The sequence below is a fragment of the Vespa crabro genome, chromosome 13 (assembly GCF_910589235.1).
Source record: "Vespa crabro chromosome 13, iyVesCrab1.2, whole genome shotgun sequence".
Lineage (NCBI taxonomy): Eukaryota > Metazoa > Arthropoda > Insecta > Hymenoptera > Vespidae > Vespa > Vespa crabro.
This window is the reverse complement of record NC_060967.1, coordinates 1908028-1923027: the sequence shown is the minus strand read 5'-3', so window position 1 is coordinate 1923027 and position 15000 is coordinate 1908028. Positions and strand designations below refer to the sequence as shown.

At 30.5% G+C, this 15000-nt stretch overlaps 1 protein-coding gene across 3 annotated transcripts in view; it reads right to left on the bottom strand.

The window, feature by feature from the left end:
* LOC124428893 overlaps positions 1-15000 on the bottom strand; it is a 137317-nt gene that overhangs the window by 35005 nt on the left and 87312 nt on the right. For 2 of the 3 annotated variants that reach the window (XM_046973522.1, XM_046973523.1), the window contains exon 2: positions 6132-6355. In XM_046973522.1, coding sequence (XP_046829478.1) covers positions 6132-6355 — 224 coding nt within the window. Of the gene's footprint in view, positions 1-6131; positions 6356-13608; positions 13718-15000 lie in introns of those variants that run through there. The other variant, XM_046973524.1, reaches the window with a different exon arrangement.

The following is a 15000-nucleotide window of genomic DNA, read 5'->3' as shown; positions in this document are numbered from 1 at the left end:
CATACGAATACATATACGTACATACATACATACATACATATATATATATATATACACATATATATATATATTATATACACATAATATATGTATATAAAGTCTAGATCTTCCTTCTTTGCCATCTTCGTAGCAGCAGTGGCAGCAGCAGCTTGCAGACTGCTCTTGCAGGTTCTACGGAACTTGCGAAATTCCTTCGCGGTAAGCGCTCTGCACAAATTCTCCAGGTGCGATATCGCAACGTAAGGAAGTTTAAGTCGTCGTTATCATTTCCCGTTACCGACAAAATAGATGCTACTCTACTACTGCTACTGCTATTGCTATTGCTACTGCTACTGCTATTGGTATTACTGCTTATGTTGCTATTGCTGCTAGTCGTAGTGCTGGGTGGTGTGGGTACTGGTAGTTCAACCTTTACTCCCTAGCTTCGTAATATTTCGACCTCTCTTTTACATCTGCAGCCACATTTTCAATTTCTTATATATATATATATATATATATATATATATATATATATATATGTATGTATGTATGTATGTATGTATGTATGTATGTATGTATGTATGTATGTATGTACATTTGATCGTAGAAAATTTATCGGTTATATAGTTAGGTTATATTGCTATGTTAAAAATGTTAGTACAATAATGACGATTATTGAAAATCATATATCCATTTTCAATTGATTTTCACTCTTCAATCTTTTTAAATTATTTTAGATAGAGGAAATTTTCTATTTTTTTTTTTTTTTATTAGTTAAGATATGATCAGAAAGAAAAAAAAATATATATATATGTGTGTGTGTGTGTATCTAAAAATAATCTTATTTAAATGAATTTCAATGAAATCTGATAAAATCGTTAAAACAAAAAATTAACCTTCTATATAAAAAATCCCTTTTTTAAATCACACCTTACACGTTTTTATCTATTTAATATCGAACAAACAAACGAACAAAAAAAAGAACCAGAAAGAAGAAAAAGAAAAAAGTAATAATAAAATTAATCCAAATGAAAATAGAAATCAAAAAATCTCACGAAAATGCTTATCAAAGATCTAATTATAATTAATCTCTTTTTGTACGGATCATTATTAAATTCTTTTAAAAATAGTACATACGTATGTATTTACATAAAAAAAAAAAAAAAAAAAAAAAAAAACAAAACTATTTCCTACAACAAGTGCTAAGTTAATCAACATCCAAGCACAAAGTCAAAATAATTAATCAGCTAAAGTACAGTATATATAATAGTATATAGTACAGTACAATACCGGTATAGTAAAGTAAAGTAAATAAATACATACGTACTAATTTATTAATCGACCTAACACCACCAAGCAAACGGATAGCTGTGCGTCCTTAATAGGCAGATAACGAACAAACCCCTAGACGCGAGTTCACTCGCGAGTATCTGATTCAATTACTCGAGCTAGCTGGCTTAAGTAATAGCACGTTGCTACAGTGTTGTTACAACTTCTACGAATGGTGTATACGATGTAAGCACCAACAACGTTCGACGAGGCATGTTTCGTACTACACGATGACACCAATCTTCTCACACTCTCTCTCTCTCTCTCTCTCTCTCTCTCTCTTTCTCTCTCACTCACTCATTCATTCATTCACTCACTCGCTCACTCACTCATTCTCTATCTCTATCTCTATTTCTCTTACCCTTTATCTCTTTCTCTGTCTCTCTCTCTCTCTCTCTCTCTCTCTCTTTCTCTTAGTCACTTTAACTCACAGACGCACTCACCACATCTTCGAAACTTCTACGGTAAAGTTTAATTCAAGAAGTTGGGGAAACGCTCGGAAGCAAGTGGAATGACGAGGAGGAAAGACACGAAGAAAGTTGTGGACAATATTCTATCTTCCTCTTTCCTCTCTTACTCACTCTCTCTCACTCTCTCTCACTCTCTCTCTCTCTCTCTCTCTCTCTCTCTCTCTCTTTTCTTGTCTGTTCTCTTTTCTTTCGCTAGCATGCGACAACTTGCTCGATCGTATTTCTCCGCGTAATTTTTGCGCGTCACTCCTTCTACTACCGCGGAGAATAATAAAATGTAACTTTCTTCGAACTATTTGAATAATTAATTTGGATAGGGAATGAAAAAGGAAAAGAAGCAGCAGGAAAAGAATAAAAGGAGAAAGAGAAGGGAAGAGACGAGAGGGAGAAAAAATATATATAAAGGAGACCGGGGGATGGTGGGTGGGTGGGTGGGTGGGGGAGGGGGTGATGGGGGAGGAAAGCAAAAAAAAAAAAAAGAAAAGAAAAAAAAAGAAAAAGAGATAAGAAAGTAATACTCGACGAAGGAGGACAGAGAGAGACTCGTGATAAAAATTTGGAACGGTGCTATGTAAAAAGGTAAGAAGGGAAGGAAAAAAAAAAAAAAAGACAAAGAAAGAGAAAAAGAAATAGATAAGAAAAGAAAAATAAAGCCAAAAGGGAAGACGCCGTTTTAATTGGGAAAAGTAAAATAATTGTCTTCACTCTCTCTCTCTCTCTCTCTCTCTTTCTTTCTCTATCTCTCTATTCCTCTATCTCTTTCTCGAGTAAAGTTAAAATCGATAGGACAGATTAAAGGAAAGCTTCTAATTGATTGTAACAACGAGTTATTTAGAAAATCGATTGCAGAGAGAATTATATCGACGTCTTTATCATTGTAGATCTCGAACGACGTAGTGAACAAGAAGAAAAGAGAAAAAAAGAAAAAGAGAGAGAAAGAGAGAAAGTGAAAGAGAGAGAGAGAGAGAGAGAGAGAGAAAGAAATGAATTAATTGCAAGTCTGTAATGTGTAACGATGTAATCACATTCTCTCTCTCTCTCTCTCTCTCTCTATCTATCTCTCTCTCTCTCTCTCTCTCTCTCTTTCTCTCTTTCTCTCTCTCTCTTTCACGCTTACGCTCACGCTCTCGAATTTCATCGACTGCAGGAATGCTGTAATTAATCTCGATCGACGAGTATGGATTGTCCGGCACTCGGCCATTCCTCGACCGATGAGTCAATCTCTCGAACGGCATCGATCAAGTTACAGTTCCAACTCGAGCACGTGAATTTGATTGCGGCCATGATTTCACTACTACCAAGGACCGACGTCGTGTCTCTCGCGTCGTATGTGTGCGCGCGCGTTAACACCCAACCAACTACCCACCCATCCACCTAATCCACCCCACCTACCTACCCATCCATCCATCCATCCATCCAACCATCCAGCCGTGAGAAACCCGTCCCCGTGTGTGGTTTTACCCCAAATGTTTCATCCCCGATGAAAACTTTTCACCTCAAATCGAAAAAAAATCGAATAATACGAGATCAACAAATTTTCTCCTGCTAAATCTCCAGTGAGATTGTAACCGTGTAACTTTGTCATTGTTTAAACACGTGTATGTGTATACGTGTGTACAAGCCTGCCTACATATTGTTTATATGTACAAGGGAGTAAAAGAAACAGAGAAAGAGAGAGAGAGAGAGAGAAAGAGAGAGAGAGAAAGAGAAAGAGGAGAGGATGAGGGTGAAAGTAGAAAAATGAAGGTACGAAGATGAGGACGAAAAGAGGGAGGTTTTTTGGCATGTTCACAGAGAGAAAAATAAAAGGACGAAGCACGGAGGCAGGCAGGCAGGCAGGCTTAACGGGCCATTAAGTAGACCATAAAAAAGATTAAAGTTAAATCGCCATTATGCAAAATTACATTGCTCTTCGTGCTATATACCGTATGTCCGCACTTCCTTTCTCTCTCTCTCTCTCTCTCTCTCTCTTTTTTATTTTGACTTTTTTCTTGTTTTCATTTCTTCCTTCCTTCCTTCCTTCTTTCTTTTTCTTTTACGAATGACAGAGAGATAAGTAGAAACGTAGAAACATTTGTTGTTGTTGTATTCGCGTTAACGTTATATATATATACCAACAACCAAAACCCGCGGACAGAATTTTACGTGCCAAAAAAAGAGAAAAGAGTAATTTAACCTGCTCGGATATTTCGCTAATTGTACCTCGGACTATTTGTTTTTCTTCAACTACACGAGTTACATGAGAAATTGCAACTGCATCGTCGTCTAGTTTCGCACACACACACACACACATACCACACACAAAATACATACACACATTTATATATATATTGTATGTATGTATATACAATGCAATAGAAATAGCACATAGCTCGTAAGAAATATTATAAACGTACGATCTAAACGTGGAAATAAAAAAAATTGTAATTAAGTGAGACGAGAAAGAAAAGGAAGAAAGAAAAAGAGAGAGAGAGAGGAGAGAGGAAAAAGAAAAAGAAAAGGAAAAAATTTTGAATACATTGAGAATATTTTTAATAACGAGAATATATTGTTATTATTATTATTATTTTATATAATTTCTTAAGGGACAATTTTGATTGATATTTATAATAAAGAAGAAAAAGAAAAATTAAAGAAAGTATGAGAATTAAGAAATGAGAAAATATTTATCTTCGATTATAAAAGTAATAATAATAAAAGAAAGATTTTTTAAAAAATGTGACATAGATCCGATGATATTGATGAGTGGGAAAAAAAGGTCGTATCGAAAATAAACTCTCTCTCTCTCTCTCTCTCTCTCTCTCTCTCTCTCGCACACACACACTTTCTGTCTCCTTCTATCTCTCTCGCTCTATCTATTTTACGCTAAGAAACGAATCTTGATTAATGGAGCAAGTTTCCACCATCCTTGTCCGGTCCAAGCCATGCTTGGAATTTATAATGTTGGAATACATTAAAATATAATCTCGTTGGGCCATACGAAGGGTAAATTCTTCGGTCCTATCCATCCTTCTTTCTCTAGTTTAACTTACCCCCTCTCCTTCACCTCTCATCCTCCTTCCTTCATTCTCCCCTTCAATCCCCTTTCCCAGGTAACACACCCTAATCCTCCTTCTTACCATCAAAGATAAATTTTACGTAATATCTTCGTCATTACAATATATCCTTATATTATTATTATTATTATAATTATTACTATTATTTATTAATATCGCATTTTTTAAGATATATATATATATGTGTGTGTGTGTGTGTGTGTGTGTATAATGTGTGTATAAAGAATAATGACAAAAAAATAATAACGTCGTTCCTTTTGCAATTAGTATAAGAGAAGGTGAGGGAGGGAGGGAGGGAGAGAGAAGAACAGGGGGTGTTTGATCGATTACGGTAATTACGTGTCTAGGGAACACGTCGATCGAAATCAAAAAATACGAGATGCTTCCTGGCTCATTAATCATCACAAGTATCGCAAAAATTCGTATGGCTTCCTGGATCGAAGTTCAATTGATGAGCTGAGAAAAAATATTTTATATATATATATATATATATGTGTGTATATGTGTGTATGTATCGAAAATAGTTTAAAATATATAACCAAATCGATAACGAGTTAGATGATTTGTTAGAATAAAAGGAGATCTAAAAAAAAAAAAAAAAAGTAAAAACCAAATAGAATAATTTTACCTAACAATAATATTTTATACTATACGATGATTTTAATCATTCTAAATAATAATATCTTGATCTAATTTTTATTATTGAATTAAGATTGACGGATCTTTATTTTGCCTATTTCCGAAAAATATAATTCGAACGAAAAATTTCGATTAGCTTTGTAATGTCTCGTCGATATTTTTTTTTTTTTTTTCTATCCTTTTTAATAATATTCCAAAAAGAAATAAATTCTTAAAACGATCTATAAATATATTATCGAGATAATATTTATCGACTTTTCGATGTCGACAATTTTTTTTAATCAAATAATTATATACGATAGAGACACAGAGAGAGAGAGAGAGAGAGAGAGAGAGAGAGAGAGAGAGAGAGAGAGAGAGAGAGAGAGAGAGAGAGAGAGAGAGAGAGAGAGAGAGAGAGATGTTTTTAAAAATACACGATCGATATCACACGTATGATTTATTCATAGTTATTATAATATAAAAATAATTCATTCGGCAAATTATATATGTATGTCGCATAATCATTTTGAAAATCTCATTTAATTCGACGAATATCGTAGTGCTCGTAAACGTAATAAATTAGATCGTCATGTATGAAACGATCACTATTATTATTATTATTATTATTATTATTATTTTTATTATTATTATTGCATTGGCATTATTAAAATATTACCTTGTAACTGCCAACCGCATGTGCGCCATCGTAGATGTAAAGATGATCGTTACAATCCAATTGAAGTTGATCGAATCGTAGCATGAAACGTTGTAGGATGCTGTGCGTTTGAAATGTGATGGCACAATCGAGATCTCTTTCATGTTTAGACGTTAAAACTGCACCGTCTATTTTTCTATAGAGATCCTGCATGAAATTCCTTTTACAAATATCGCTTATCTGATCTGGAACAATCCGAAAAAGAAACAAAAAATAATTTCGTATGATTTCAATATAATAAATAATATATACATATATATATATATATATATATATATATATATATGTATGTATACTACGTAATATTATTTATATATATATATAAAATAATTAATTTATATATGTGTCCACAGATATATATATATTTTTTTTCCGAACGCTCAGTTTTACAATTTAAATAAAAAAACTTTTGTAATAAATCTCGAATACATGCATACATGAATATGTAAAATTCTGTAATAATCGTTAGAAAATTTTGTATAAGATAGAAATATGAAAAATATTAATAATACTTTCTTCACGATCTTACTCCGACGAACGACGAGAGACGACTGAGCTCTGTTGTACTTTTCATTCGACTTCTATTGACAAGGACGAATTTCTAGAAATAATTACTCATAGGATATAAACACGTAAACGCGTATGTATAGGTAAACGAAACAATAACATACGTATGTACGTTTATCTATAACAATGTCGTGTGATATTTTGCAAGGTCGTTTACCATTGCAAAGTCATTTTTACGTTAAGGATCAATACAAATGTAAAAGAAAACAAACGATAAGATAAAATTTGGAGATTATATAAAATAAAATTATGAGATTATACGGAACAATTAAAAATTTTTCAAATTATATATATAGTGAGGATAAAAAATATTCGTACAGCAGTCAATTTGTACAAAAATTTTGTAAGACTTTGTTTATTACAAAAAAAATATTAAAAAAAAAGAAACTATATGTATATATATTCTTAGAAAATTTTTGATAACGAATATTATCAAAAAGAAAAAAATTATTTACTTATATTCGTTTTGAAAGTATTAACAAATTTTTAGAATTGATTGGCTTTTTCCAAATGGGCCAAATCCATTTTACGAAAAGTATAAATTAAAGCCAATATTATTATTACAAATTAACGTTAAAATTTATATATTTAATCAATTCACAAATAAATATATCATTATATATTACAATTATAATTTACAATTAAATAATATAGATATACATTTATTACATAGTCATTTATTTCGACGATTATACTTATTGTTGAGTTGATTTTGAAAATTAAATTGGCGTATAGAAAAATCACGGACTTCTTTTTTTTTTATATATTTTTTTTGTTCATCTACCACGAATAACCATTATTAATTGCATAATAAATTTATGTGAAAATAAGATAACAAAAAAAAAAAAAGAGAAAAATAAATAAATAAATAAAAGAAAATGCAAAATAAATGTATTATTGTTTATCGATATTTTTCAAGCCATTTTCAAATTATAAACCATCAATTTATCTAACAATAACATAAAATGTATCCCACTTTCAAAATCAACGACTCATATATACATATATATCTATATATATACATTATATATTTTGTAATAAAAATGATTTCATTTAATTTCATATTTAAATTTAATTTTTCTTTTATTCATACGAATTAATTGTTCGGCATACGAGTTTCAATTAGAATGAAATTATTACTCTCTCTCTCTCTCTCTCTCTCTCTCTCTCTTTCTCTCTCTCAGTCAAATCTATTTATATCTATCTTTCTCTGTCTCCTGTATAAAGTGAGAAAAACAATTGAACGAATGCATTTCATTCATGTTGGGTAACATCATTTCAGTGCAATTTAGGTGGAATATGAGGCATTGGGTGGTTCGTGGTAGCCATAATACTACACAAGAGTAGAACGAACGAACCCCTGCTTGCAACTTTGGATATTTGTCTCTACGTATCCTCCTTGCACTTCGGTATACTGCCGACAGCAAAATTACTTAGTTCTCGTCTGTTGTTTCCAAACGTACATACCTATATACATATATATATATATATATTCTATGTATATCTATATATGCATTTATATATGTATGTACAGATTTATGTACCTATGTATACGATATTTATAAAACGAAACGTGCATACATATATCCAAAGTGCATCCCAATGCTATTTCCGATATATTTGAAGTTATACTCTAAAGATATTAATTAATAGACTTATATATATATATATATATATATATATATATATATATATATATTAGTGGATTTGTTAGCGATCATATTTGTCTATCTCTCGTTTTTTTTTTTTTTTTTTTTTTTTTTTTTTTTTTTTTTTTTTTTTTTTTTTTTACATATAAAATTTGTTTTTCTAGATTATATAATATCGTTACGATTGTACGATATCTATATTGCATCTGTGGCACGTTTGAAATTCCAATAAAAATCAAACGATTTTCAAGTTCTCACGGATAAATTTATTTAATAGATTCGAGAACGCGCAATAGGCAAATAACGATGCTGTTACCGAATATGAGAGAGAAAGAGAGAGAGAGAGAGAGAGAAGGAAAAAAAAAGAAAGGGAGAGAGAGAGACTGGTTGATATTAGATTTTACGAGAGTATTTTCGTGTCCACACAGTCCAGTATATATATATATATATATGTATATACTGGATGTAAGTATCTGTAGAATAAAGCTATAATAGTTACAAACGAAATAATACGAATGAAAAAAAAAAATACAATATTGGATTTTAAATCAAGATTTTGAAGTTTATAAAAATAATAATAATATATTATAATTTTATAATTTTCCTTCCTATGAATTTTTATTTGAGTATGAATTTTTACTTTTACATATCTTCATATTTTCTCTATAAAAATGAAATTTTATATTACGTTCCATATAAGTACAAGTATCACATTTACTTGTAATTATCTTATATCTTTGTATACATGTGTGTATGTGTAAGTATGTATGTGTGCGCGTGTATATATATGTATATATATATATATATATATATATATATATATATATATATATATATATATATATATATATATATTTCTCTCGTAATTATCTTGTGTTGTGTATATTGCGTTGTATTAAAAAAAAAAAAAAAAAAAAAAAAGACAAAAAAAGAAAAAATAAAATAAAAAACTGAAACAATTCGTACAATTCAAAGATTACAAATTAATGTTTTAATTCTCGCGATTATCTAATTTATATAAATTAGATATTTAAAAGTAAAACGATGTAAGAAAAAAAAAAAAAAAAGAAGAAAAAACTTGACTAACTATATTATTTACTCCTACGTAATCTTTTACAAACGATCTACGAAATAAAATAGTTAAAGAGAAAAAGAAAAAGAGAGAGAGAGAGAGAGAGAGAGAGAAAAGAGAGAATAACTCAAAATTAGCCTACGAATTAGTCACATTCTCACTGGCGGAAATAAATTCGTCGATTTGTCTATGCGTTCAAGTGTAACAGACGTCGATGCCTAACGTTTAAGTTTGCTTGTTGGCAGGCTGAGTCAAATTATCCGATCGATTGATAATCGATTGATAATCGATTGATTCGTACATCGTCGAGAGATAATGGATCTCTACTTGGATCTCTTCGTGCATCTACGATTAATACCGGTCTACTGAATTCAACGAGATAAGAGAGAAAGAGAGATAGAGATAGGAGAGAGAGAGAGAGAGAGAGAGAGAGAGAGAGAGAGAGAGGGAAGGATAATCTACTATTTTTCCTTTGGATCGAATTTAAAACATCATTAATTAATATGTAGATGGGCAATGACCTATATAAAGAGATCTTTCCTTTAGATCATTAAAGTAATATGTAATTGCAGGTTTTGAAAAGGAAAAAGAGAGAGAGAGAGAGAGAGAAGAAAAAAAAATTGCAAAAGAAAGAATGTATAAAAAGAAAATTAAAATATATATATATATATATATATATGCTCACGATACTTTCGCGTGTTAAAAGTGATTTTTCATTGTAATAAAGATAAGCCGAAGTGTTTCTTCTGAAATTTTTTCACAAACGATCATATGAGATAACAAAGGGGTGTAAAAGAAAAATTATTCGTATGCACGTGTTGCGAGAAGAGAGAAAGAGAGAGAGAGAGAGAGAGAGAGAGAGAAAAGAGGAACAAAAAAAGAAAAAGAAAAAAAAAAAATGAAAACAAAAACATGAACGAAAAAAGACATAACAACAGGTAACGTCAAACGTTTCGCAAATTGACAATATATATGCGTATTGAATTCGATAAATGAAAAACTCTATGAAACTTAGGATACATAATGAAAGTCGATGATTTAACAAAAGAAAAAAAAAAAAAAAAAAAGAAAGAAAAAAAAAACGAGAAGAAGGAAAGAACAAAATTTCGTAAAACAGAACAGACGATAATAGATTCGTCCGTGAAAAGAATTCGTGAAATTTAATGTTCTCCTTTATTTCAACGATATCCACGACTTTTTTAATCGAAGAATTTTTATTTTATTTTTTACTCCTTTATAAGGAGAAGGAAGAAAGTATTGTAAGGGGGGGGGAGGAGGAGGAGGAGGGGAGGGAAAAAAAGAATGAACGAAAAAAAAAAAGAAGAAAAAAAGAATTAATTTTTCCGTTCGATCGAACTTGTAAAAAAGAAGGGAATACGTTGCATCTTACAGATTGAAACAAGAAGATTGAAGATCGAAGATTTCACGATGCGAAAATTCTTCGAAGCGTTCCTTGGTACCAATTGAAAGATAAAAAGCATGTTACAAGACTGATCGAGAAAAGAACAAGAATAAGAAAAAGAGAGAAAGACACAGAGAGAGAGAAAGAGAGAGAGAGAGAGAGAGAGAGAGAGAGAGAGAGAAAACGACGACTGGACCGAAAAGAGGAAAAGACAAGGAACAAAAGTGTATTGAAAAGTTTCCTCTTATTTCGTAGTAACGATAGCTATGCGGGTGGGATGGAGAGGTGGGCTGGAGGATTGGTGGGTGGGTTTAAAGGTATAGCTTTTCGAAAGAGCGGAGAAAAAACTCTAGTGAAAAAACACAGCTGTCCTGGATCCTAAAAAAAAAGAAAAGAAAAAAAAAAAAGAAAAAAATCCTACGTTCTTTATTTCTTTTCTTTTTGTTTCTGGGTTTTTTTTTATTTTTTTTTTTTTTTCTTTCTTTTTTAACTTACTCCCTATATATAGGCCAAAACTCTTTTACCGATTTTCGATACATAATACGTATATATATATATATATATATATATATATATATATATACATGCAAAAGATATATACATACTTAACTATATAACGTGGACGACGAGATTGTTTCGATAAAAAAAAAAAAAAAAAAAAAAAAGAAAAAACAAAACAAAAAAAAAAAGAAGTGAATAAAGAAAAAAGGAAGAAAAAACAAATGGTAGGATACGGAACGGGAAAAAGGAAAAGAATAAAAATAGTACAGAAACAGGAAAAAAAAGAAAAAGAAAAAAAAAAAAAGAAAAGAAAAAAAAACAAGAAAAGAAACGAAACGAAATCCAGTCAATCTCGATTTTCCCTATGCTATGACAAGACTTTATATCTTGAACTGATACTACGATGAAAAATTTCATCAAACTGAGATAGTAGATAAGATCTGTATCGGCTTGACTTTTTCAAAAAGAAACATACTCGTTCCCTGAATTTGTATGCTTTGAATGAAGATCTTCGAAAGAAGAAGAGTCGAAAGTTTGACGAAAAAGTCGTGTTGGAAAACCTTGAGGGAAATCTTTTTACTCGTTTGCCTCTATATCTCTATCTCTCTCTCTCTCTCTCTCTCTCTCTCTCTCTCTCTCTCTCTCTCTCTATCTCTATCTCTATCTCTCTCTCTCCCTCTCTCTTTCTTTTTCTTACACATACACTCTTTCTGGCAAGCAAGTAGTCCCTCTCAGTTCGTGCCACCCTTCGATGTGACCCTCCCTTTTTCTCTCTATCTTTCTCTCTCTCTTTCTCTCTCTCTCTCTCTCTCTCTCTCTCTCTATATATATATATATATATATATATATATCTATCTCTATCTCTATCTATCTATCTATCTATCTATCTGCTCTTTCTTTCTTAGGACTACGTAAGCCCCCTTCGTCGATCAATATTACTCTCTTCGTACGTAGTATGGCTCGACTGAGCGCCAACCGACCGTATTAAGTTCTGAGCACTTTTCTCTAAGCACTCGAAGGAGCTCCACGCCAAGAAAGTTTTCTTTCGCGAGACGACGCGCGATCGATTTTATCTGTATCTTACTTCTTCTCATTCTTCTTCTTATTCTTCTTCTTATTCTTCTTCTTATACTTCTTCTACTTCTTTCTTCTTTCTTCTTCTTTTGCTTTTTCTTTTTTCTTTTTTTTTTGCTTTTTTTTTTCTTTTTCCTTACTAATTCTACGTCTAAAGAAAGCAGAATCGAAAAGAGACATTAGAAAAAAAAAAGAGAGAGTGAGAGAGAGATATATATAAAAAGTTCTTTTTAATAATAATATATATATATATATATATATTATAATTTAGAATAAAAGAAACAATGTTATTGATTTGTATCTATTGAAGAAACTTTTGGAAAAATTTCTTTCTATATACTCTCACTCTCTGTCCCTCTTTCTCTGTCTCTAATTCTTTTATTTTTTTCTTTTTTTCTTTTTTTTTTTTTTTTTTTTGTTTAAAATTTAAATATCAATGAAATAAAAATCATCGAATTAACAATATATTCCATATTAATAGTTAATGAACATACAGAATTAATATCGTAAATATTTTGTTACTTCGTGAATCGTTTTAATATGTTTTATCAAATTCACGTTCTCTCATCAACGAACTTGCACACGTGTGCTTGATTACCTTTAGGAATATGTTGGGAATGTTTACGGCTAAAGTATTACGAGGAAGATCGTAAATTCACTCTGAATAGATCACAACATAGTACGTGATCGTGACTGTACTACTTAGTTTCATCAAATGTTTTATCGCCTATGAAATGCTAATGTCGTAATGTTCAACGTGTATCCACCTTTAATGAAAATATCAAAGAGATAAAGAGAGAGAGAGAGAGAGAGAGGGAGAGAGAGAGATAGAGAGATAGATAGAGAGAGAGAGATAAATAAATATTTTTATGTCTCTCCTTATTTTTTTATAATACCAAGAAAGATATTAAAAGAATATATGAGATCTCTTTGAAATTTATATATACATACATTCCCATTTTATTATCATAGTCATTCTTATTATCATTACCATTATTCTCATCATCATCATCATTATTATTATTATTATTATTATTATTATTATTATTATTATTATTATTATTATTATTATTATTATTATTAATATGTTAATTAAAGTGTCAACTGAAGATCTCTGTTAGAATGAAAAAAAAAAAAAATAAATAAATGACATGATTATTGATTATCACTCACGGTTATCATTTTTAGCGTCCACGTGTTCCAATCGATGACACAGAATGATATTAAGAAGAAGAAGAAGGGCAGCTGAGCCCTTTGCAACGATCATCCCTCTAACCTTTCACAATCTTTCTCTTAAAAAAAAAAAAGGAAAGAAAAAAAAAAAAATAATAATAATAATAATAAAAAGATAAAAAAGAAAACGATGAAACAATAATTTGATTTAGATTCAACGAAACATCATTGTCCCATAATTTTATCTTCACACTTACGATCTATCGATCATTATCACTCGCGATACACGAGTTTTTTTTATGTTATTTTTGATATTTATATATATATATATATATATGAAAGAAAAAATAATATAATTTTGTAAAGAAGCGAATGAAACGGGGGAAAATGTTTAAGCACGACGTTCGTCGTGCGACTGATCGACCTTTCTCGACTTCCCTGAAAGATTTTAGGCGCGAACAGTCGATCTCCTCTCTCTCTCTCTCTCTCTCTCTCTCTCTCTCTTTCTGTATGTGTGTCTCTTTCCTTCTCTCTCAAACACTATGATAGTCCTCTCGTTCGAATAGCGCACGCGCTCCTTTACGTTACATTGCTGCGCCAAGAGGGTAGAAATACCATGGAGGGTATAGAAGAAGGGTGCAAGGAAGAATACTGTTTCGAGGGGGTGAAAGGACCTCTTCGTAGTATACAGTCATCCCCCACTTTCGACCTACACCCTTTTTCTTTCTCCTCTTTCAGAAGGACTTTTCGTTCTTTCAAAACTTATATCTATATAATTAATTTACGAATTGATCGAATTTATTATTATAAATGTTTTAGTAATATTATAATTATTATATCGTTCTGTGTATATATATATATACATATGTGTGTGTGTGAGTGTGTGTGTGTGTACTTGTATATGTGTCAAATATTATTTATACAAAATAAAAATTATATAGTATAGCATATAAAATTATAATTTGAAATATTTATTTATATATGTCGCGTTCGAATTCACGAGTTGTTTTAATACTTAAATGAAATATTTATTTATTTATTTATTTATTTATTTATATATTTTCTAATAAGAACTTTTAATTGGATATCAATGAATTAATTCAAAATTTGTTAGGAAAAGGAAAAAAAAGAAGAAATGAGGAAATAAAAAAATAAATGTACAAAAAAGAAGAACATGGACACGCATATACATATGTAATAAAATAATTTGTTCGTTTCTATACATATATATATATATATATATATATATATATATATATATATATATTCTATATATTTATATATATACATGAAACGTGTACAATGGAATATGTGTTAAGGATCATTCAACTATATCGCATCGAATTTGTAACAATTACGTTTTGGAATGCGGTATAATCATAGGGGTGCACT